The 24,051-nt window shown below is 47.7% G+C and overlaps 2 protein-coding genes across 2 annotated transcripts; both read right to left on the bottom strand.

The window, feature by feature from the left end:
* Window positions 1–877: 877 nt before the first annotated feature.
* TVP23C (trans-golgi network vesicle protein 23 homolog C) lies at window positions 878–6,748 on the bottom strand. Its single transcript, NM_001281869.1, has 7 exons — window positions 6,727–6,748; window positions 6,224–6,306; window positions 4,733–4,877; window positions 3,905–3,994; window positions 2,585–2,716; window positions 2,368–2,496; window positions 878–1,454 (listed from the first exon to the last, which is right to left on the bottom strand). The coding sequence occupies exons 1-7, from the start codon at window positions 6,736–6,738 to the stop codon at window positions 1,422–1,424; spliced, it is 624 nt and encodes a 207-aa protein (NP_001268798.1). The 5' UTR covers window positions 6,739–6,748; the 3' UTR covers window positions 878–1,421.
* Window positions 6,749–7,913: 1,165 nt separating this feature from the next.
* FBXW10B (F-box and WD repeat domain containing 10B) lies at window positions 7,914–19,250 on the bottom strand. The gene is made up of 13 exons (XM_031556378.2): window positions 19,067–19,250; window positions 18,485–18,691; window positions 18,255–18,382; window positions 17,713–17,835; window positions 17,084–17,208; window positions 16,425–16,628; window positions 15,358–15,479; window positions 14,768–14,916; window positions 14,020–14,162; window positions 13,116–13,271; window positions 12,039–12,238; window positions 10,936–11,121; window positions 7,914–9,117 (listed from the first exon to the last, which is right to left on the bottom strand). The coding sequence occupies exons 1-13, from the start codon at window positions 19,248–19,250 to the stop codon at window positions 8,279–8,281; spliced, it is 2,766 nt and encodes a 921-aa protein (XP_031412238.2). The 3' UTR covers window positions 7,914–8,278.
* Window positions 19,251–24,051: the final 4,801 nt, after the last annotated feature.

Genomic DNA, 24,051 nt, shown 5'->3' with positions numbered 1-24,051 from the left:
ACAGCTCCCAAGTATTGCTACGGTCCAGGGAGACATACAATGTTAATGCAATCCCACAATTTACAATACCCATTATTCAAAAAGAAACCACATTCTTAATTTAAAATACCTCTTCAGAAGTTTACAATATCTCCCGCTGTGAAAGCACAACCTGCCTTGAGCAGCACTACGTGACAAGAAGGAACTGAGCCCTTTCGTACAGCTTTGCACACAGAACACACAATTTCTGCCACTGAGGTGAACACTGCAAGCCAACATTTCACCATCATACAAATGTTTTTTTTTTTTTTCCCCAGCCCATAGACTCCTTGGGGAACACAGTATGCTGCATGGATTCAAGACATGCAAACATCTTGCAAAGTCAGCATGCTGATGCCAGGTCTTCAGGCAGCTCCGTTAAGATTATGTGAAACACCCTTTGGTCATGGAACAGTAGAAAGCAGCCTGAACTCAGCCTCAGCTCTTGTTTTAATGGTTACCCCCAAATCCGCTGCGAGGTGAATAATTGAGTGGAAGGAAGTTCTGCTTGTGCAACCTCTGTCCTGGTACCCCAGCAGTGACGTTCCCTGCTGCCCCGTGCACCAGCTCACACCAGGTGGCATCATTTTAACAGCTCTGCCCATCACCTGCTCTCACACTCACTCCACCTCTGAAACTGAGTACAGCTTTCCTTGCAACCTACTTTTAGTCCAGTTGTGCTCTTCGTACAGACACAGGCCTGCAGGAAAAAAAGGGGTTTTCCATAAACTCAGATTTAATCAAAGTACTGGTCAGACGTTACTGAGATCTCCAACAACACTTAAGAAAAATAAGGCTGGAGCTGCTCAGCAGTCACTTGCTGAGTTTCCACTTGACTTCAGAAATCCTCCCGCAGCCAACAGCAACAAACACTTCCTTCAGATTTCCTTCACTGCAACAACCTCAGTGCCATTCAAATCACAGACTGAGAGAGATGCAGAGCCAAAAGAGAGCTATCTAAACTTCCTAACAGACCTCCAGGAACAAAACACAGCTAAGCCCACAACTGAAAACTACCTGAGGTACCAATTGCTGGAGGAGGTGGGGATGGTTCTTGGAGAACAGAAGGTCCTGTGTGTGCATGGTTTTTAGGTTACCTGGCATTTTTCTCTTAACATATCCAGTGAGTATAAACCTGCATCAGAGCGCTACCTAGGATGTCTTCTGATTCAAAGTTCAGGCGATATAATTCTAATTAATCAAATTAAGAAAGGACTTAAACACAAACTGCTAGTGGAAAACTGAATATTAACTGCTAGGAGTGTTAACTGGAAGTCTTGCACAATGTATTTACTTCTTTTAATTCACACCTCATTTAAGCAGCTCCCAAATCTCATGGTCAGAGCAACATTCTCTGTGCTTCACTACTGTGAATCCAATCCAGCTTGAGGCTTCTACCATGCTCAGGATGCTGTCTGTTCCTCTTTAGCCACAGTCTGCAACAGGCAAAGAAAAAAAATAAAGTACATCACTGGAGAACTGGGATTCACTGCCGTGATTCTAGAGCAACACTTTCATGTTTTCCCAGAGACTGAGACTGTTCTGGGCCTTTGGTTAGCGCTCAGAAGCTACCAATGAACACAAACCTAACACAGACCGTGTTGTCAGTATTTAAGCTTCTTATCACACTGATGGCAATAAGTACAATAAACACTTGGGAATCTGTGGCAGCCAACTCATCTGCTCCCAGCCACATGCATGCAACAGGGAGCCACAGTTAGGAAACTTGGACAAGAAGAAGTTAAACGACAGCCTAAAAGTTGAACAGTGCCCAGCGGTGCTTAATGCTGCAGGGAGCTACAGAAGGCAGAGAAGGCCCCGGTGAGAAGAGCTGGTTGGAGGTGAGGAAGAATATAAAAGGCAATGATAGCCCTTCCAGCTAGGAATACACACAGTGCAGCTGTGCACAGAAGCACAATGACCAATCGTGTCTCCAGATGCATGTTTCTGTGGCTATACAACCAGCAGGAGAAGTATTGCAATACAAGGAGTAATTTAGCAACAAGTTTTCCATAAGCAATAAAATTGATCAAAAATCCTTTCATTCAGTCACTGTTTTTCCACTCATGTTCCTAACAGACCAGCCATATTCCAGTATCTCCTATGGCACTAGTCCATGACACTAGTAAAGAACACAAGTTCATGATGTTGACACAGAGTTCCATTTGGACCACAATTAGCATGTGACTTCACGAGCAGAACTGGGGGCAGGGTGTCAAATTCACAAGAGTTCCACTAAAGAACTCCAAATAACACCTTTTTCAATCTTTCTTCTCATGGGTCAGGTAGGAAGGAAGCTTTAGACAAAAGCAAACACAACTAGAGGGCTTCAAAACCCCGATATCTTACCTGCCGCAAGAACTGCTTTCCAAGGTAGCTGGTTGCCATGCTTGTCAAGTTCTTCCTACTGCCAACTTTGCATCTGATGTATCCATAAAGGTTGGCTCCCTGTAGAACCACTCCCATCATAACTACTGCCTAAGACACAAGAAAATACTGTCACCGATTTGCATCACCTTACTGGTAACAAACAAAATCCATTACTGAGTTGAGGGAGGCAACTCACCAGCCATTTCACTTTGAAAGAAAACAGAGCACTGAAAGCAAATATCACCCAGATGATAGGGCAGGTAATCAGACCTAGCCAGAAAATTCGGGACTCTGATTCTGAGGAGGTTTTATGCCCTTGTGGTGATACCTAGAAACACAAAGTAAATGGAGATTAACAGATCTCACCATCACTACCAACAGCCCAGAACCTACAAGTCTCCTGGCTTTTGTCCCCACACAACAGTACTGGATGCTTCGGAGACCAGCTTCCATACCTTGTGACAAAAGATGTTTCCATTTGGGGGGGAAGCAGCAATAAATTGCCTTGGAATATTTGGGGCAAAAAAGCCTCAGTAAGTTTGAGAAATGTTACATGTGCTGCATGGTTCAGTTCAACGCACAGAATCACCCGAACAGGTAACACCTTCTACCTTAACACCACTGTACAGACAACCAGAATTTCACGGAGTGCTGCCAGAACTAAATATTGATACTTACAGCCATCAAGTCAGGCAATTTCTACACAGATACGACTCACACTGCACTACTGATTTTCCTTATTGAGAAGATCCCAAGCAATCATTCATTCTTCCTACGAATAGTTAAAAGATCTGAACCCAGTGAACTCATGGCTCAGTTTAATGTATTACCAACAGTAATACATTTTATCCTCTCCCTAACATATTCTAGCTTTTCCAACAAGCACAGTTTTGAGAAAGAATTTGTCTGCAGGGGCACAAATTCATCTGAGGAAAGTTTTGGGTTCCAGACTCTGCACCACTCTAGATTTCCAATGTGAGCACAGGAAATGACTTTTACCTCACTCCACATCTGTGCACCAGAAGTGCTGTTACCTCCGTGCACACAGAGATAACAGGCAGGGATCAAAAGGGTAACTGACAGGACACGAGGTGCCAGCAGAAGGCATATTAGACACAGCAGCAGGCAGAATGAACACAAGGGAGCAGAAACACTATGAGCAATGCTGCATTGTTTTTCCTAGTTCCAATCATCTTCTATGGGAGGTAAAAGATATGTCAGCTGTTCTGTGCTCACACCAGAAAATTTCAACGTTCTTAACAAGACATGGGAACCTTTACAACACTTTATGTGAAAATGATGTTACTCACATAAACATTTTTCTCAAGTGTCGATCTGGCTTTTAAACAAAGCAAAAATGTAGAAGATGATGTTATCCATTCAGTACCACCATGAAACAAGCAAGTGGTTACAGACCTGTGGCTGGAAGCATCTGAACTGTGCAATTCACCATCACAAGCATAACTGTTAATTAACAGGGGGTTGATAAACCTGAAACAACTAAAGGAAGACTTACCTTTCTAGATTCAAATTTCCAGTGACTTCTTCCATCATCATCCACCTGATTCCACCAGCGGAGGCCAACCATCAGTCGCCCTGTGACATTCTGAAGCAGACAGAAAGCAAAGGTTTCAGTTTGCTACCAGGAGAAACCATTAGCCAAACGAATCCTGGGAATACTCCATCTCAACGCTGCACCCACAAAAAATTATGATTTTTCAGCCCCAGATTTTATTGCTGTTAGCTCTGTGAGAAGCTTTAAGTTTTCCAGGCAGCAAATTCCCTCTTACATTGACAGCTGCTGGTTTCACAGCAATCTGCTCTCAGTGGCTGCACAAGTTACAATGCTAGCTGTATTCTAGAATGAGAGGCATCACACCCTGTAAAGATCTCATATTCCATTGCTCTTGATTCTGCCAAAGCTTGGCTGTTTGGGTTGCTATTTGCAACGTTGCTCATTTGCTTCACATGTGGGCAAACAAGATCACAAGGCTCTCATATCCAAACCCATTTTCTGATACATTCAGTACAATAACAAATTGCTGTACTAACATAAATGACGTGTACTTCTGGTGACTCAGAAGTGACCTTTCTAAAAATGAAGCCTGTGCTGCCTTAAAAAGAGTAAGTCTGCTATATGATCTCCATTTGATTTTCAAAAAAGAAAGCAGCTAATCAGCTACACAGTGTTGTTTCCTAACGAATTGCAGTACTTGAGAGTATCTCAGGTATAATTCTGTTGGAAAGGCACAAAGAAGGCACTTTTTTTGTGGAACAAATATCACTCTACTCAATTATTCTTATATGGTTAGACATGATAACAAAAAGCACGAGAGGAACTTACCTTTACGGCCCAAAAGTCACATGACAAGAGAAGGATAATTGTCACCATGCAGGCAATAAAGCTGCTAGTTAAGAGCTCACAGAGCAGATAGACAACTATCGCACTGACTCGGAAGAACAGGTGGAAAAATGATGCCACTGGATGCCTGGAATGAAGTACAGCACAGTTCTTTCAGACAGGACTGAAGCAATTTCAGAGAAACAACATTGCAAAGTGATCCTCTCCCAACAAGAATAAGGATCAGCATTATTATATGAAAGCAGTGTGTTATTACTGCTGAAAGTATGGGTTAAAAAAATCTCACTGGGAGCTCATCCTAAGGAGGAAATGTTCCACTCACAAGCATAACCCAAACACAATGAGGATCTAGGGATGAAGGAGCCAGGTATTTATTTATTTAACCTCATGCTCAACATAAGCCAATTTTTTTGAGGTAAATTTGAAAAGGGTTCTGACCAGAAACAGCAAACTGAGCTGCATCACACAACAGACATGCCTCCTTTCTGACTTGCACGCTGCCCTGTTCAGAAATGTACAATAGAGCCAACATCAGCATGGCACCAGGATTTCAGGCTACCAGCTGTGCAGGAAAACACAGATCATGGCCTGAACAAATGACTGCCCTGTAGGAAAGGGCTCACGTTAGCTTGGGAATGCAAGTATACCACCTCTAGCTTCTGCTTATAGTTAGAAAAAGCGTATTAGTGAGAAAATGCTCTGTAGCTGTAAATTATTCTCCTTGCTTTCTATGAATGATTGCTTACCCTGATATTTGATGCTTTATGGTCTGTGGCTGTTATATATATACAGGCACAGTAATAAAGGGTCATAGCAGACATCTTGCCAGCTTGCTGCTACACGTATTTGCCAGGGAAACCCCAGGGCAGACATGATACTGGTTGGTCACTGCTGGTACTGAGGGCCTGGTGGACACTGCTCAGCCAGCTGCTGCCAGTAACATGAGTACCTCCCTATTAAATCAATGAATGTGAGCTCATCTCCATGTACTTTCTTTCAGGATTAGCAAACCTTATGCAGAAGTGCTGGTGCTTCTGCCCAACACTGGTGTGACCACAGCAGGATGTGGCAGGCAGCAGGGCAGCACCACTCACACTAGGAAGCAGAGACTGGCAAAGAGATAACAGACCAGCCCAGACAGCAGCACTCAGCACAGTGAGAGCCTGCTGTTACAGAGAGCTCAGAGACACTTTGTCAGTAACACACATTTAATGTGGGGACACTCAGAAGCACAAAGGCACAGATACATGGATTCCAGCTGAACTTCTGGAACTGCTTCTCTCAGCTAAGCAGAAGTTACTCTGTATTCTTTCTAACAAAACAAAGATGTTTGTTGTTATGTATTTCAACAGAATACAGCAGGCAAGAAAATGGGGCCAGGGTCATTTTGTCGGTGTCCAGCAACAGAACAACACGATGGGACAGTCCCTCCTTCTCCAGAACTCATCTATAAACTCTCTCCAGTTCACTGACCTTATTTTTGACTTTTTTGACCTCCTGGATACTTCATCATCGGCATCAAAGAGAGAGACATCCTCAATGTCATCACTGCTGCCCTAACAAGAGGAACAAACGCAGAGTTATAAGAGAAAGAGAATCGCTTTTCGACTTCAACCCGGGTCACTTCTGATTACTCTGAAGAACTGGGATGGCGCCTTGAGATTTAAACACGAAGCAAACGCTATAAGGAAAAGACACAGGAACCGGATTTTATTACGACTGCTAATTCAGGCAGCGCCTCCCGTGCTGAAGAGAGGCAGGAGAAACGGCGAGGCCTGCTCGCCTCGAGCGTGCTCCCCTCAGCCAGGAGCCAGCTCAGCCTCTGCGCTTCCCCCCGCTATACACAGAGCCGCAGCAGCCACCAAGCACCCACAGAGTGCAACACCCGAGCTTCAGCGAGCCCCACGGCCGGGCCCAGAGGAACCCCGCGCAGCCCCACGTCCATACCGGGCTCCCGCACAGCCCCCAACCCTCACCTGCCGCAGCATGGCCACACCACCACTTCCGTCCTCGCCACCACTTCCGGCCGCGCCACGTCACCACGGCGGCCAATCTCGCGAGAGTCGCAGCGCCGTGCCTGCGCACTGGGGCACGGTTCTGACGCCAGAGGGAGGCCTCGGGGAGGGGCGGGGTCTGTTGAGCGCCCGGCTGTGGCTGCAGTCCTGTGTGGTGTGAGGGCTCGGCGTGGCCGTTCCGTCCAGCTACAGCCCGGCCTCAACCCTCTAATGCGAGAAAATGTTTCCACCACGCTGGCCCCAATGCCCAGACAACGGAAACTGTTTTGTCTTATCAGGAGCTGGACTAATGGAAAACGTGAACACTTGTTTTACCCCCAGAAATAAAGGAATGCAAAGACACCAGTTCAGTTTGGTTTAAATGCAGCAATTATTTTCCCTTTTCTGAGGCAGTGCTACAACCTTTGGATTTCTCATGCACTTTACTACCAGCACACAGCTGGTGGAACTGTTCTGTAATACCAAAGTACAGAAAGAAAGGGCTGATAATAAGATCCCAATGTTTTCCCTGGACTGCCATCGCTGTCCTGTGCAGCACGGATGGCAGCTCCACCACAGCACAGCTGAGGCTGGAGGTATCTCTGGGACCGGCTGCTCCCAGCCCTGCTCCAGCATGGTCACCGAAGCAGGGGCCCAGGACCAGATCCCAGCAGCACTTCTCCATGCTGAACTCCATGAGGTTCCTCCAGCTTGTTGCTCCAGCCTGGCCAGGTTCCCCTGGCTGGCAGGCAGCAGGACCCCCATAAGGGACGTGCTCCGTTGCTGGGACTATTTTTACGGCCCTCTTCTGGATGCTCTCCAACAGCTCCGTGTCTCTCCTGTACTGAGGATTCCACATCTGGACACAGTACTGTGAAGGTGAGGTTTCACAGCACAAAGCAGAGGGGCAGATCCCCTCCCTTGCCTTGCTAGCCATGCTGCTTTGAATGCATCCCAGGATATGGTTGGCTTTCTGGGCTGTGAGGGCACACTGCTGGTTCATGCCCAGCTTGCCATCCACCAGTACCCCCAGGACTTGTTCTGCAGGGCTGTGCTCCATCCTCACATCCCCCAGCCTGTAGGTAGTGGAGCTTGCAGACCTTACTTGGTTACCCTCCAGTTCTGGCTATTCAGCCAGCTTTCTGTCCACCTCACTGTCTATTTATCCAGCCCATACTTCTTTAGCTTATAAATTCTAATCAGTCTATACAAACTCTAACGAGAAAAAATTTTATTCAAACAGTTGAGCCATATCTTTGTTCTATTAGTCTTGAACGTGCTGTGTCTATAATAACAACAGATGTAGCAACTTAAAACCCAATAGAGGAGTCACTCCATTCACTGCTTTGAGAAAGTGCTGTAAGTACCAATAATATTTCATTGAAAGTTTAACAGCAGAGACACCTTTCATACTTATATAGAAACCACAGGGATCTTGACATAGCAGGCTCAGCTGGATACCCAAGGAAGCCATTACATTAGAGAAGCCCCAGAATCCTCAGATGCTGGTGATTTGTTGGACTAATGGGTTACCTCAGATAAATGTATTAGTTCCAAGTTCCGGAGCAAATATCTTCCCCTCCTTAGTAAAAGAGACTGTAGATAGGCCTTTAGTTTTCCTTAACCAGGCCTTCTTGCGTGCTCTTTGATGATCTTCTATGAGCTTTGCCTGGTTTGCCTGACACTGAGCTACAGCAGCTGCAGCACATGCCTCCTTCTGCTGTCCTGTCAGAAGTCTGAACCCACTGTCATCCTGGGAAGGATCTGCAGCGTATGGGCAAAAGGGTTTTTCCCCCCTGCAAACCACTTCGTTTTTCATTTGTGGGATCATTGCATGTGTTGATTTGATCTGTTCAGAAGCTGTACAGTATGTACCACTATGCTGAACTCTGTCTTCAGGGAGAGAAGTGCCCTTACTGTGAGCACCATGTACTTTCTTTCCTTGTAGCAAAGCACCGCAAGTCTTGAGACGTACAATGCAGGGAGCAGGAATGGAGGAATTCACAGTGGGGCCATGCAAAGAATTTTTCAGCTTGAGTTGCAACATTTTAGTTTCAAAGGGTACAGAAATCCTTTTCATAGTCAGAGAATCGCTGTGAGATCTCGCACGTTGGAACTGGGCTGTCAGATCCTTTTTTTGTTGCAGAGGGGTTGTGTATATTTGTCTTTTTTGTTGCTGTTGCAGCACACATTCCAATGCTTTCCCGGTTGCTGCAGGATGCTTTGTAGTTGAGCGGACAAAGGACGGCTTGCCACTCTTCTGCAGCATGCTGACAGTCAAGAGCAACTTGTAAGAGGACAGTGAGCCCTTTTTCTCTTCCTGCTGTCTGTCAGGATGTGCAAGTACAGAAGTGCCATATTCAGATGCGCCATCTGTTTTCAAAAACAAAGCAACACCGAGCATAAATGGAGTCAAGAACATTGTCTGAGGTCATTAACTGCATGGTAGTACCCCAGGTAAGACCAAGGACAGGTGCTGTGTTGGTAGGCATATGGACAGTCCAAGTTTATCTACACAACAGGCAACACAGGCAGCATTGTACCAATGATGCCCATTTCAGTTTGTTCATTCTTAGCCTTGCTAGCAACACTGCCAGTATCAGAGATAATTCTGTACTGGTGACCTGAGGAGTGATCATTGCCATGGTCTGTACCAGTTAAATGAACGCCAGGTTCTATAATATACATCATATTCGTGTGGGATGGCCTGATACCCAACTTGGCTTCCCGTGCACCCCTTTCCTGTCTTTCAGTTTGTGTATTGGGAAATGGCTTTAAGAGAAGTCATTTCCCAGCAGAAGTCTGTGAAAGAACCAACATCTGAGAACCACTATGAACTACTTCTACCCAGACCTGCATTTGAGCTTGAAATCACAGGGCACATTTTGTATTCCAGCTTTGATGTCTGAAGTGATGTCGAGGCTGACTTGCATGTTTAACAGACACATCAGGATGGATTCATTATTACACCTTTAATTGAGAACTAAATTAGGATTTCAGCAAAGACTGTGCAACACTCAGAGCCATGGCCTCACTCTAGCACTTAATTTGTCACCTTGCAAAGCAATGTCATGCCATTTGATCACTGCTTGGCTCTTTTTTGCTTATTTTTTTAAACTGGTTAACTGGTACTTCTGCCTTCTGGAAATATACTTCAGAGAATAAGCTTAATTTGCAAAGGCAGAACACAGAAAAACAGACTGATTACAGAATCTTGAAATGGAAGGGACCCACAAGGACCACCTGTACCTAGAGCCAGGGTTGCCTCATCCCAGGCACAACATCCAGCACTTGTTAAGCTTCATGCAGTTGGTGATTGCTCAGGATCTTTCTGCAAGGCCTCTTTGCCCTCAAGGGAGTCAGGAGCTCCTCTTAATTTATTACCATCAGCAAACTGACTTGTATGCATTTGAATTTTACCTCTGGATTATTTGAAAAAATTGAAGAGAACTGGCCCTAAAATAGAGCCCTGGGAAACCCAACCAGTAAACTGGCCATCAGCCTGAACACTGCTAATGAAGATCACTGCTTATTCCTCACTCGGAGATTTTTTCAATCTGCACATACAGGTGGCTCTGGATCTCAGTTACAAACACCCTGAATTTGGGGTAAAAGACTTCTGATGGTTTCAGCACTTCTGAAGTGAGATTTCAGCATTTGCCCAACTCCAAAATCCAACAGATTCTGAATTTAAGTGCTGGGAGAAACTGTAAGTTGAGAGAAATTCCACATGACCAAGGACCACGCTTGTGATCTCAGTACTGCCATTTTCAAACTGCAGCTTGCTGTGTCAAGCTGGCTGAGATGATTTCCACATATATTATTTTAAGCATGTTTTTCTTAGCAGCTACTAATTACCTGAAGATATTTCCTACACATATCTCCTACGTGTGATAAAGAAATCACAACTTGAGTAAGGTTATGGAAAAAAAAAAAAGAAAAAAAAAAAAAAAGAAAAGAAAGCCTAGATACCAAAGAGCTAGGCTTTACCATTGGACTGGATTGCTTTCCCTATCTGATTGATCTTATACAGCTTCTGTAAACACTGCACCTCTGCAAGGATCCATTTTGCTTCTCATCCAGAATTGGCCTGTCTCCTACAGATCACTACTTCTTGTTTGATCCATTCATTTATCTTAGATGCACTCATTCAAGGAGCCAACATCCAACCATGCTATGACAAGTTCTCACCCGCATCTGCCAGGATCCTTACAGAAGATGCCTTTGCTGGCTGTCCCAAAGCAAGAGGATGGGGCTGGTTGTTATCAGGAGCAAGAAGCTCTTGCTGCTCTGCCTGGATGTGAGAAGACCTCCTGCTCCCAAGCAAATGCTCCTGTTGCTGGCAAGCTGCTGGTTTTATCATTTCATTGCAGAGAGCTAGAAAACAGAAGAATACATCATCTCTAAGCTGTGTTAGTGTTAAACTTCCATTTAAAACAAAAATCCTCGTAAATTATGAAATTTGAAGTCTCTGGCCACTGCGTTGCCTCTTATCACAGCTGGATGTTAGAAACAACCCACTCGTGTTTGATTAACAGAAAACATCACAGGAGCCAAAGGTGACAGTAAATGCTGATTTTCAGAATTAGGTGTACATAAACAACACCCAGATTTTTGCCACTACAATTAAAACGATCAGTTTGCTTCCTGCTTCTGCCCACTGTACATCCTGCACCAAGCACAGCTGCTTCAAGGAAGTTAGCAATTCATGCTATGAAAACTTCCCTACCTAGCCCATCTGCTTCTGTGCAGTTTGATCGTAGAGTTGGAGATTTGTGGTACTGTATTAAATAACTGCTGATTTCTAAAAAATCACTCCACAATATGACAGTTTAAAAGGTGCCTATTTATGTGCAATTGCGTATCCCACTGATGGCAAATTCTGGATGCAGGTGTCCTGTGATTTTCTGGGGATTTTAATAATTCAAGCTCTGAATCAGCAGCATGTTTCCATGCACACCAGCTGTCAGGACATGAATAATATCACTGATGGATTACTCAGCTGGAAAATGACAGAGACTGTCTTCAGCATGCTGAATTTATATCAAACTTTTCTAAAAAGGTGCAAAGGTTTTACAAAAGCCTGGAAACGACAGACCCATTGAAATGCAGCAGTACGTCTACTCGGCTGCACTTCAAAAAGTGAAGAGTCTGCATATGAAGACAGCAGGTACCTGATGCTATTTCTAACCCGCTTCAGCAAACCGTGCCAGAGCATTGCAAAGGCCATATCTAGTGCTTTGATTCACTCCAGAACGTTTTGGCAAGTGGATCAAGCACGAGCAGGTCAGCACCTCGTGTCTTCAGAGTGAGGCGACGCATCTGGCTGGCAATGTGGCTCTTGGTTTGCTGGGAGGGGGTCAATGCTGTGCCCAAAGGGCAGCTCTCCTGCTTCTGCTTCCACACCATCTCTCGCTCAGCACCTAGCGTGTAGTCCCACATGACATCCTCAAACTGGAACATCAGCAGGCTGCTGGTCGCATTGATCACCATCCTGGGGGAGGAAAGGGGAGGCTCTTAAAAGCAAGAATATCATTACCGCAGCAGGTACTGCCTAACAGCTCCGTTTGCTTCTGTCTAATACAAACCCTGAGGGTAATTAAACAGAACTGAGAAAATGATCACTTCTTTGTGAAAGAAAAAAGCAGCAGCAATTAGTCCCATCAGTCAGATACCGCACTTCTAACTCACGCAGTCTCTGTGCAGCTCTTCTCATCCCACTTATGGTAAATTCACTGCCACGAAGGATGAAAGTTAATGAAATGAAATAAAAAATGCCCCAACGGTGGACTGAATTTGATCAACGTGATGCCACAAGAAATTGGAGACACCATATTATCAGGGGCTTTAAACCTCAAGTAGAGGGGTGTCCTGGGACTGGCTGGGATGGAGTTAGTTTTCTTCCTAGCAGCTCACCTAGAGCTGCATTTTAGGATCATGACCAAAAGAGTGTTCACAACACATTGGTGATTCAGCTCTTATCCAGAAGCTGGGAACCACCTTTAGAGGTGTGGATATGAAGGAACCTGGAAGCATTCTGCATTGTTGGCTTTTCTACTGAGACAGGTCAGGGAGCAAGCAAAGGCTTTGACATTCCTTGGCGTGTTTCTCCAGCCTCTTAGTAATTTGAATTCAGCTTTACAGTTCAGATTTTATCTTAAATCATACAGAAATGGGAAATTTTAGACTGCTAAAAGAAGCAAATCGTTTTCAGACATTGTTAATAAAAAACAATGTCAAAGCAGTCCTGAAGCAGCAGAGTCCTTTAAAGCTTATTTGCAAGAAAGAGAGATGGCAGAATACATAATTCCTTAAATTACAACCTAACCTACCTAATTTGGTAGAGTCTGACTGCAGCTGTTGTCACCAACCTGTTTGTGGAAGCACAGAAAGATATAGGATCCCCTCTGCTACTGCCCACCAGCACTCTCAGGCAGCTCCCAGTCAGGAAGTTAAACACACGGATCTTCCCATCAGCACAACTGCTGACAGCTCTGAGATAGAGCAACTCCAGAGACAGAACTTCCCTGAAAACACAACATGTAAAGCTTGGTGCAGTCACCGTGCCTTCACAAGGAGACAAGATCAACTGCCTCTTGTTTTGCAAGGGATGCAAAGCCCTGCTTCTATCAACAGGCTTAAAAAACACAACAGGAGCAATCAAATTATTTAGAAGACCTGCAGAAGTTCTTCATAACCAGTCTTGTGAAGATCACCAAAGTGACCATGCCCAACAAGCAAAGCCAATGCTCATCCTCAGAGTAACCACTGTAAGTATAGCTATCTGCACATTTAACTTTTTATTTTTGTGTCTAGGAAAGTAAATAGAGCAATAAGATGCTGTGGTTCTCGTAGTTGTAATAAGCAAGTACTGCAAATTGATCTAATATGCAGCTGGTGGGGTTCAGCATGCAGTGCAGCCACCATGAACATACACACAGTGTCAACTCTTGACCAAGTGGCATGACAGCAATTGATTGAAGACTGGGACCCTTCAAATTTTGGACTATATACCGTCTCTGTCTTCAGTCACTTCTGTTTGTGAGCCAGCAGCTGTGTATTTGTATTTTAGCTTGTTACAGATCTTCACAACTGACAAATGTTGGTTATGAGCATGCACTGCCTAAACTTTTTAGGTGGAGGACTGTTGGAAAAGGAGATTTCACATTCTAGCACTGACCATGGTAAGATATTTTGTGTTCCTGTAAGGGAGACTTATTTTTTTTCTTTTTACAGCATGCTCTGGAATATACCTTGAAACACACTGACACTTACTTCGGGTGGCGGAAAGCTGTTAGGCACCTCTTAAGGTCTCCCACCATGCTCCATCCCAAGACATATCCGTCACTGCTTCCTGAGACAAGGTGCCACTGATCGAAGGACAAGCACCTCACCGGGCCTACGTGCCCTTCTAGTAGCTGAGAGTAAATGAAACAGGTGAGAAACTGACTGTGGTGGAAGGGGCAATTACAGTCTGAGCCCAGGTGAGAGTGGGTTATCTTGCTCCCAAGATGCATCTCAATTTGCGGCTCAATGCCATTCCTCTCAGAAATGGATTCATACTGCTTCTGGTCACCTGCAAAGCTAATTAGCAGACTCTGGCCTCAACCTTTACATTGCAGAGCAGCCATCCAGCTTCTTATAAACTGCTGCTGCTTCTGAGAACAACAGACTTCCTATTCTGGGCTAACCCATGACACCTCCAACCCTGGAAGCTGCTAGTCCAGCCTTCCCACGCCCCTCTCAGGTTCTCAATGCTTCTAAATGAGTAGAGATAAATGTACCTACAAAGGTTAAATAACGAGAGGGCTTGAATACAAGGCAATATCCCAGATAAGAACTTAGATATTTGCAAACCAGTTTTTATATTATTCTTTCACCAATAATTTTGCAGTTCCTTTTATAGTTCGGTCTCTTCTGTTATTTCTTTGGTTTGGTTTTAGAGAAAGTCTCTGGGACAGAAACTAGCTATGATAAACCAGTGCTGTAAACTAGCACAGGATTACCCACCTAAGGAACTTACTTTGAGCAGAGTGCCTGTGCCAGCATGCCAGACTTTCACCAGCCCTCTGTCACACCCACTGACAACATGGGTTCCATCCATTTTAACAGCATAAACAATATTGCTGTGTTTCAGGGTCTTAAGACATACCTCGCTGTCCAAGTTCCACACTGTTAGGATTAAAGAGGAGAAATGCTGACAATTATCTGTCCCTATTGCATGGTTTTGTTTTTTTCCTGAGTGCAATATGAATTAAAAGGATCTGCCCCTTGTACCTGCAGCTCTGCCTGGAGCCAAGTGTTGACATAAAGAGTGTGACTACAAAGCAAACTTCTTAAATACAAAGCCCTGGCAATGGCACATCGTTTCAATGCTTGATCTGCAAGTGAATAACAAGGCAAAGCTGCAAGCTGTACCACTTTCCTGAGATTTGTTCTGGCCCTATAGCCACACATAGCTATTAAAAAAAAAACAAACAATTAAAATAAGCAATAATAAGAATAAAAATCACCCTTATACACTTGTCTTCAGACTATCACATATATCACTCCAGGACTCCCCAGGTACTCTGCCATTCCCTTGGCTGCACAGTTCCTAGCTTTGGCTCTCACCTTTCACCATCCCATCTGCGCCTCCCGACACAAACTTCTTGTTGTGTAAATCCAAGCAGGTGATGGCCCTGCAGTGACCAGTAAAGATTTTCATGCAAGCACCACTGTATATATTCCAGCATCTATATGGTAAAGGAAATACAGTGATTAATGATATAATTTATGGATGATTAATTACTTCCTACTTAACAGGCCCAGCTCTTCTCAAATCCATGCTACATTAAGATCAGGAGACATCTCAGTGAGTTAATGAGGGATTCAGAACAATCAAATCAGGCTTAACATTACATTTTTACATTTTGTCTGCTCTTCCACCTCCAAACTGCCTGGAAATTTGCAGTTGGATTTCAGCTCTGGCATGGCTACATGGGATTGACCTTCAGATGGAGAGCTTTACGGATAAGGTTATTTCTTTGCTGGTGGGTACCAAAATGATTTTGGTTGACTATGCCTTTAGAACTCAACAGACAACACTCCTGGGGAGGGGAAGGGCAGGCAGGAAAGCCTGAATCACTCTTCCCTTATTGTTAAATGCTGTTTTTGTGGATGTTATGCATGCACCATGAAGAGCTTTCGAGCTTTTCACCTCTCGTTGTTACACTCCTGAGATTCAGTGGTAAATAAGATGAAGCAGCTGCTCATCTCCACTCCTTTGTGTCAACACACAGGACCTGGGCAGGAGCAGCTGCACAGCAGCAGCAGGCTGCAGGATTTGCTCTGCACAACAAACCTTCTGCAGCGTCATGGAGGAACTTGGTGCAGACGTCAGCAGGCACAGAACCTCACTGCTGGCACCTACCACACATCCCTGGTGCTTTAAGGTATAGTGATACACAGCTTATATGAAAGCATCTTCTTACTTCCTACTTTATCATTCAGTATTGGGTGAAACTAGAAAACAGAAGCAGTCCTATGGTGGGTGTGTTTAATTTGTCAGCTTTACTTCGTTACTGTGGTGAAAGTAATGGTCAGGAGGATTCATGAAGATTGGAGTGGAAGGATTTAAGCTCTAATTTTTTAGATTTCCAGGGAGGTGGGATCCAGGGCACAGTCCCAGGGCTGCTCACCTGATGCTGAGATCGCAGCTCGTGCTGAGAATGAGCCCTTTCTTCTCATCAAGCAGCAGTGCTTTGATGCTTCCAGCATGCCCTGAGAGCAGAGGTGGCACTTCTCTCATTGACAACACATTAAAAATCCTCACTTTTTGATCTGCAGAGCCAATGGCTACCAAGTCTCCCCCAGCATAGTGGATTACTCTGTTTGGGTCTGATCTGGATAAAGAAGAGTGATTGAGATGAGCTTTTGTCAGTTAACAAGCTCTAGCTGTACTCAGTGCTGAGTGATCCTCAAAGAGCAACCTGACAGGCAGCCTGCTTAGGATGTGGATCCTTTGCAGAGCACCACAACCATGGTCCTCATTCTGCATTCCCAGGTTCATATCTGGAAGGTAAGCTTTAAAAAGGGGAGAAGGGTCCTTCCAGCTCCACATCCCTTGTGATATACCATGGGTCCTAACCCTTGTGTCTTCAAGAGTGATTCCATTTGGCATCTTTATTAAAGGGAAGAAAAAAAGATTTGATGCTGTGAGTTGCTTATCACTGACACCAGGACCCTTCTCCAGCCATAGATGCCCACAGAAGGATTGCAAGGAAGGGGACGGGGTTTCAGAAGCCCTGTTTGGCCCTACAGAGGTAGTGCAGAAAACAGCCAGGTGCAGCCCACGTACCGCTCAGTGAGGACACGAATATTGTAGGAGCCACAGAATACATTCCTCTCTTCCAGCTGGATTGTGTCAGTTTGCAGATCACGATAGGCTGCCTGCAGGTTGTTTTCCTCCTCCTCCTTGTCTTCCTGGTGGAAAGAAATAGGGAAACATTACCCAGGAGTGGGGAAAAAACACTGTTATTCCCTAGCATTAGCCATATCAGCTTAGCCCCTACAGGGACAATAGAGATGGAAAGTGCCAGTAAAGAACAACCAGCATGCAGCAACTCCCTGGTTAGCACAGAAACAAGGCTTCTTCCCTTCTGCCTCACTCAGTGGCAGCCACTCTTTATCTACTGGAATAAAAGCCATGTCCCCATGATGATGCCCAGCCTTGCCAGTGCTATGGCCTCAAAGCTACTCCTGTGCCTGGGGGGAAGCATGAGGACAAAGCAGAACATCCTTCTGGACATGGATGCTGGCTTCCCCCCGTGCAAGAAGTGGTCCTTACAAGCTGCTTGCCGTTGTGCAAGCCAGAAGCAGAAGAGCAAAGGAACTCCAAATTCACAGTTCTGTTTTCCAAGACAACCATGTCCTCCCTTCTCCCAGAGATGGAAGAGACACAGAAGGCAAACCCCCCCCCCAACATACCTTTGTTTTACTTCCAGGGCTGTGGTCTCTCACTTTGATGACACATCCCTTTTCATTTAACTGTGGAATTGCTACATTGACTATTTTAGCATAGTTGGAAACTGCTCCCCGAGGACACAACCCCTGGAAGAAACCAACAGAGGCAACATAATCACTGCAGAGCTTGGTCTGTACTAACCAGGGTGAACCTCTCCTCCGAGCATCCCAACCCCCAGCTCTGGCTTTTCACAATGAAACCTAGCATTTCCATCATCCTATGTGGAGCAAATAAAGTTCACTGGGCAGAGCTAAAATGACCCGATCACCAAATCTTGATTTTAGAATGTCCTGATCAAAGTTGCAGGCTCCCTAAACGTCACTAAAAGCTATTCTGTTGTGTTTGAGACTGCATGAACATCCAACCCAACTTTGCAGATGGAGGAAGGAATAGGGTGAAGCAGGGAGGTGGCCTCCAGAAAGGCACCTCTATCTCATGGTTTGGGCAACAACACGGGAAAGAATAAAATAAGTGCACAATGATGGCAGAAGTCCAGGCACCATACCTGCAAATACAGGATTTTCTTCTGTATTGCTTTTTGACACACATGCTCCTTCTCAACTTCTTTGGCCAGAAAAGCCCAGTATCTACTCACATTTGCACATGTTTTAAGGGATTTGTTATCCAAAAGCCCTGAGGAACAAAGAGGACAGAGCAGAGAACAACATCCACATGAGAAGCCACCCGTTACCCTCAGGGTTTGAAACCACCCTTGGAAAATGAGAGACGCCTTACCCAGGATGTAGTGGGAGAGGTGAACTGGCAGGCAGCGAATGAAGTCCTTGTATGTGACACGAGAAAGTGATGGGAGGGATGTAGGATGTGGAGGGATGTCCCCATGGGCTGAGGATGCAGTAAGTGAAGCAACCTCTGCAGCAGGGCCCTCTGGGATGGGGCAGCTGGCAGCTGGGGGACAGAAGCGCACTGCTGGTGTTTGCCCACCTAGAAGACATTGGAAGGGACAGGTGGTAATGGGACAGCTGTCAGTGCAGCCAGGGCTGACTTGGTGGGAGTGCAGTCCTACAGTTTTCTCCTTGCAAATGAGACGTTTTCCAACTAACAGCACTGGGGGGGAAGGGGGGGGGGGTGAAGGGGGAGGTTTTCTGTCCTGGAAATACCAAAACAGCCTCTTGTTAAGGATGTTTTCTGAGTGGGGTACGCCTGCTTTAGCCATCAGATTTCCTTCAGTAGAAATAAGTCTTTGTCATGGCGCTGCAGCAGAAAAGAGCACGACAAACCTCCCCGCCGTCCCCCAGATAACGTTAAGGCAAACACAGCGGCTTCCCTTCTCGCCAAACCGCAGCCCCGTCCTCCCACCTGCCCGGAGGAGGAGCTCGGTGCCTCCTGACCCCGCTGCTCCCCGGCCCCGCTCAGTGCCGAGGAGCGGATCGAACCCGCAGCCCCGCACCGCCGCCATCCCGGTCCGCCCCGCCCCGCGCTGCCGGGACACCGCGCTGCGCTGCCGGGGAACCGCGACGCGCCGGTGCGGTGCTGCGAGCATCGTGCGGGGTCGGACCCAGCAGGAGGGACGGCAGCTCCGTGCGTGCTGGGGCAGAGGCAGCGGGACGGTCGGGGCTCTGCTGTGCCCGCTTCTCGTGGGCTGCAGGGCTCTGCCGCTTTGAGAAAGCAGGGCTCCTGTTCTCCTTTGACACGGCAAACTCAGCGCTTCCCACCAGCGCCGGACACCTGCGTGTGCCCCACGTGCCTGACTGTGCCATTAAGTCATAGGTGGGAGCAGGTTTCTTGCTCCGTGCAGGCAGGGAGGTTCGAGCAACCACCAAAACCACACAGGGACCCCAAAGGACATCCCCACCTCCCCGCAGACAGCCTGGACCGTGCCCTGCTCTGCCACCTGCTTCCAAAAGCAAAACCTGGAGGGAGTTCTGCATCTGCACCCTGCTGAGCCATGCCTGGGGGTACGTGCCAGGGAGAAACACTGAGTGCAGGACATGGAGGAGTTGAGCCCAGCAGCTGGGCAGCAGGCTGCTCTCCTTATCTGCTGCACAGCAGTGAAGCACAGCATGGCCTGGCTGTGACTCAGCCCCTTTGTGGCTCTGGTGCTCCTGCCCCAGCTGAAAGCATTTTGCTGGAGTTCCACTCCCCACGGTTGCAGGTTGGGGTCTGTGTTCTGCAGCAAGCAGTGCATTTCTGACATTCATTTACCAGATAATAATAATATGCCTCATTCATTTACCTGATTTGACTCCCTGGCAATATCAGAGAGTCAAATTGGGTAAACTGAAGTGAGTGTTTTCCTGGCTCAGTTTGTTCTGGGATGCTGAAAGCTTTGGGCAGGTGCTCCAATCTGCTGGGGCTCAGAAAGTGCTGGGATGCTGCTCTCTCCACAGGGTTTGGATGATGCTGTGTGGGGCCGGGGTTTGGATGCAATGATCCCCATCGGTCCCTACCAGCTTGGGAATGTCCTGTGTTTCTGTGATTCTCTGACCTTCTGAAGTGAGCCAGCAGCCCAAGTTCTACTGTGAAACCTCCCCTACCAGCTCTTCAGAGGTACAGAGGACCACCACATCACCCTGGGGATGCTGTGGCTCCAGAATTCTATGTCCTGCAGCAGGTTCTTGAAGTGGGTTGGCTGGAAGCTGCAGCTCATTGATCGCTGCATTGCTGTAGGGCATCTTCAGCTTGTCCTCCATGTGGAGCACACGGCTCCATGTGCATCTCCTCCTGGACCTGGGCTGGGGAACAGCAGGTGCTGAGCTGCTGTGCTTTCTGTGCAGGGCAATGCAGATTTCTCACTATCTTTCACAGACACCTACACCAGGGACTAATGGCTGTGCTGGCAGGGTCTCACTGCAGGAGATGAAGCCTTGAGGGAGGTGCTAGGACTTCTTTCTCATCCACCCAATGGCATGTGGGACATCTCTGCTGTGTGTGCAGCATCCTTGAAGGGCTGAGGGTCTCAAATGGAGCCCAGAACAAAGCTGGAAGCCTATGCTGATGGCTAACAGGAATTCATGTTGTTCTCAGACAAGAGATGTCACAGATGGAGGGAAGAATTGGGTATTTGAGGCTCAGAGTGCCCTACACACAGCATGTCCAGCTGCCATCAGGACCTACTGTTCACCCCACAACGTTTGCAGAAGTTCTGGAAGCATTGGCTTCACTTGCAGGGGTTGGCTTTTGGTGGTGGCAGTGTCACTGCCCTGATCCTGCTGCAGGTAGAGGAAGCCAGAAAGCAGCACAGCTTGTGTTCTCTTGCACCACGAGTCACCAGCAGTTACTATTTACCCCACCTCATCCATCTGCACAGCCCCACGGAATGCCCTGCTCTCCTGGCTCCAGTGCCTGCAGTGGGGACTTTGCTCAGAGTGCTGATGCCATGATCCAGGTTTTGGCACAGGGTGAGCAGCCGCTCAGTGCCTGGCACAGCTTTTCCCACAGCAGCCCAAGAATCACACAAGAACAGCCTTGGGGAAGGGGATTACCAGGACTGCAAAGTTTAAATCCAATGGGAAACCCTTTTCTGCAGGCAGAGCTCATACTCATTGCATTTTTGCTTCAGCACTTGGAAGGACTGGGACCTGAAGCGAACCATCCACTTTTTATGGACCTCAGACTGTGGTGCTACATCGTTGTAGTGATTTCCTTACAGGGGCTTTGGGAGAGACGAAAGCCAGAATGCTGCAGGGCTTTGGGATCCCTTAGAGAACCCTGCATGGGACCTTTCTGCCCCAAACCTGAGATAGAAGGAAAGGGTCAGCTAAAAAGCCCCATGGGCAGACCGATGTGACGTCACCATAAAAAAAAAGGATTTTTCATTAGAACAAACCCAGCAAGGCTGAAGCCCCTTGGGGTCACCTCGCCATCCCCTGCACCTGGTTGGGCTTTGATATCTCCAAGGATGGGCTCTGCACAGACTCCAGGACAATCTGTTTCCTGTGCTGATGCAAAGCCTTGGTACAAAGCAGAGCTTTGGCTTCCCCTGACCTCATGCATCCCTTCGGCTCTGCAGGCTCTGAGTGAGCTGTCATGCTGCACTAAGGCAATTAATACCATTCTAATGCAATTTTCCCCTGCCAGCTGCCCACAGCCAGGGCATGCTGAAGCTGCTCTGCTTGGGGCCTTGGCTGTGTAGAGCAGAGCGAGAACAAAATCATCTGCAAAGCACCTTAATGCCTCCCTGCCCCTCTGCGAGCAGCGGGGTGCAGCGTGCAGCCCTGTGTGTGCTTGTGAGCTGTGCTGCCCAGCTGAGGCAGGGCACAATCCAGGTGCTGGGAGTAGAGCAGTGGTAAGTAAGGCTTTGCAGCCTTGGCTGAAAACACAAACACCCTCCTCTGCATTTCTGTAATAGGGAAAATATTCTGGGAATGGGGCTCCCAGAGCATCCCTCTGCCAGGGGTTTGGTCCTGGCTCCTGTGTGGCTGCTGGTGGCACGTGAGGTGGGTGGGATTCTTACAGAGGGGCTGCACAAATGCCCATAGAGCAGTAGCTGCAGTGCCATGTGCTGCGCAGTGGGGAGGGCATCTCCAGCCAGGACAGCAGATGGCAGGGCCAAGCCCCTGGGCACAGCAAGGCCAGGCATGCAGGGAAGGGAGGGATGCTTGCTGCAGGCTGGGAACATGCCCTGCCAGTGCTTGCTCACGGCCACAGGTCTGATGGTTATTTACACTGCATGAATCAGAAAGCTGAGCCCAGTGCCCCTGATGTGGCAGAGCAGTGCCCTGCAGCAGGCAGGGGCTTTGCTCCTGTTCCAGTGCACTTCAGGGTCTGTGGTGTCACAGACATGGATGCAGACAGACCCTGCCAGATTTCAATGCAGCATGAGGGTCACACTGCCCAGCTGACACAGTGGGCAGCCTTGCTGCAAGCTTTGCTGCCCCTGCTCCCCATCACCTCTGCTCCCTTCCCACCCTTCTGCTGCAGGACTGCAGGGCACTGCTCTCACCACCTCAATCTCTGCCTCCTGAAACTGAGAACAGAGGTGCATTGAAGCTGTCCTAGGGAACTTCCCTGCAGTGTGGCATCTGCCTGTGACATATTTTGGTGGCAAGTTGGCTCCCCAGGAGCAGATGTGGGCCAGAAGGAGCCCAAGGGTGTGGGCAGTGGGACAGTGCCCTGCTCACATGGGGCTGTTAGCCCATATTTTTTCCCACTGGCATGACTAGTTCTGATGCTAATGGGCTCTGACCAATCTGGGCCGACGCTCTCTGATCCTGGAGGTGCAGCAGCACAGGCTGGTGAGGCAGGGATGGTAGGGATGGGCTGGCCACGAGCCTGCAGGGAGAGGGGTGCCCTGCTGCCTGGTGAGCCCCAGAGCCAGCCTGGAGCAGCACTCTGCCCCGCCATGGCCCGTGAGCATCGCCACAGTGCAGCCTCAGCTTTTGGGGTATGTCAGAGCAAAGCAAGGAGCCTTGGAGACACCCAGAAGCTCACTCCAGAAGTACACTGGCAGGCAGAGCGGCCCAAAAGAGCTTGTTTGGGGTGCACTGGGAGGCTGTGCAGTGTGGGGTGCAGCCATCGTACCAGCATGTGGCATGGAATTACACTGGCCTGGGAGGGAATGAAACCATGGGGAAGAATACTACAGATTTTGGCCAAAATTGGCAGTGAGGGAGGGAAGAAGGGAGGGACAACATGCAAAACATGCTCGGCCCTCCACCTGCAAATGTCCTCAGATGGCACCTGGCACAGGGGGGGATGGCAGAGTGCATAGCCTGGGACTCCCAGGGCCGGTGCTGCCCACCCTGAGCTGCCGAGACGTGTGTGCTGTCCATTAGCACTGCCATTCTCAGCTTTTCCCACTGGATGAGCACTGATTTTGCCCTGGGTCTCCAGGAGATAGAAGGAATAGGGCTGGCATTGATTGCCTCTTAGGAACTGTGCTCCCCAGCTATCCTGGTGCACAGGTTGTGTGTCCCAGCAGAGGGAAACACCCAGCTCACCCTGCACCATGCAGGGACAAGAGCTCTGGGTCATCCCAAGAACTCCAAGCTGTGGGGCTCCAACAGTGGCAATGGGAGATGCTGAGAGATGCTGGTGGGATGCTGAGAGGATGCTGGGGGTCACAGGGGAATAGACCCATAGAGTCTTAGAAGGATTTGGGTTGCAAAAGGCTTCCAACATCAAGTCCAACCATTAAGCTAACACTGCCAAGCGCACCACTAAACCATGTCCTCAGGCACCACAGCTGCACATCTTCTAGATCCCTGCAGGGATCCTGAGGGCTCAGCTATGTCCCCGGGCAGTCTGTTCCATCACTTCACAACCCTCTCCGTGAAGAAATGTTACCTAATGCCCAGCCTACACTGATGCAGTGAGGCCATTCCCTCTTGTCCTGTCGCTCG

Source organism: Meleagris gallopavo, chromosome 20 (genome assembly GCF_905368555.1).
Source record: "Meleagris gallopavo chromosome 20, MGAL_WU_HG_1.1, whole genome shotgun sequence".
Classification (NCBI taxonomy): domain Eukaryota; kingdom Metazoa; phylum Chordata; class Aves; order Galliformes; family Phasianidae; genus Meleagris; species Meleagris gallopavo.
Note: the sequence above shows the minus strand (reverse complement) of the source record. Positions and strands in the feature narration are given on the sequence as shown.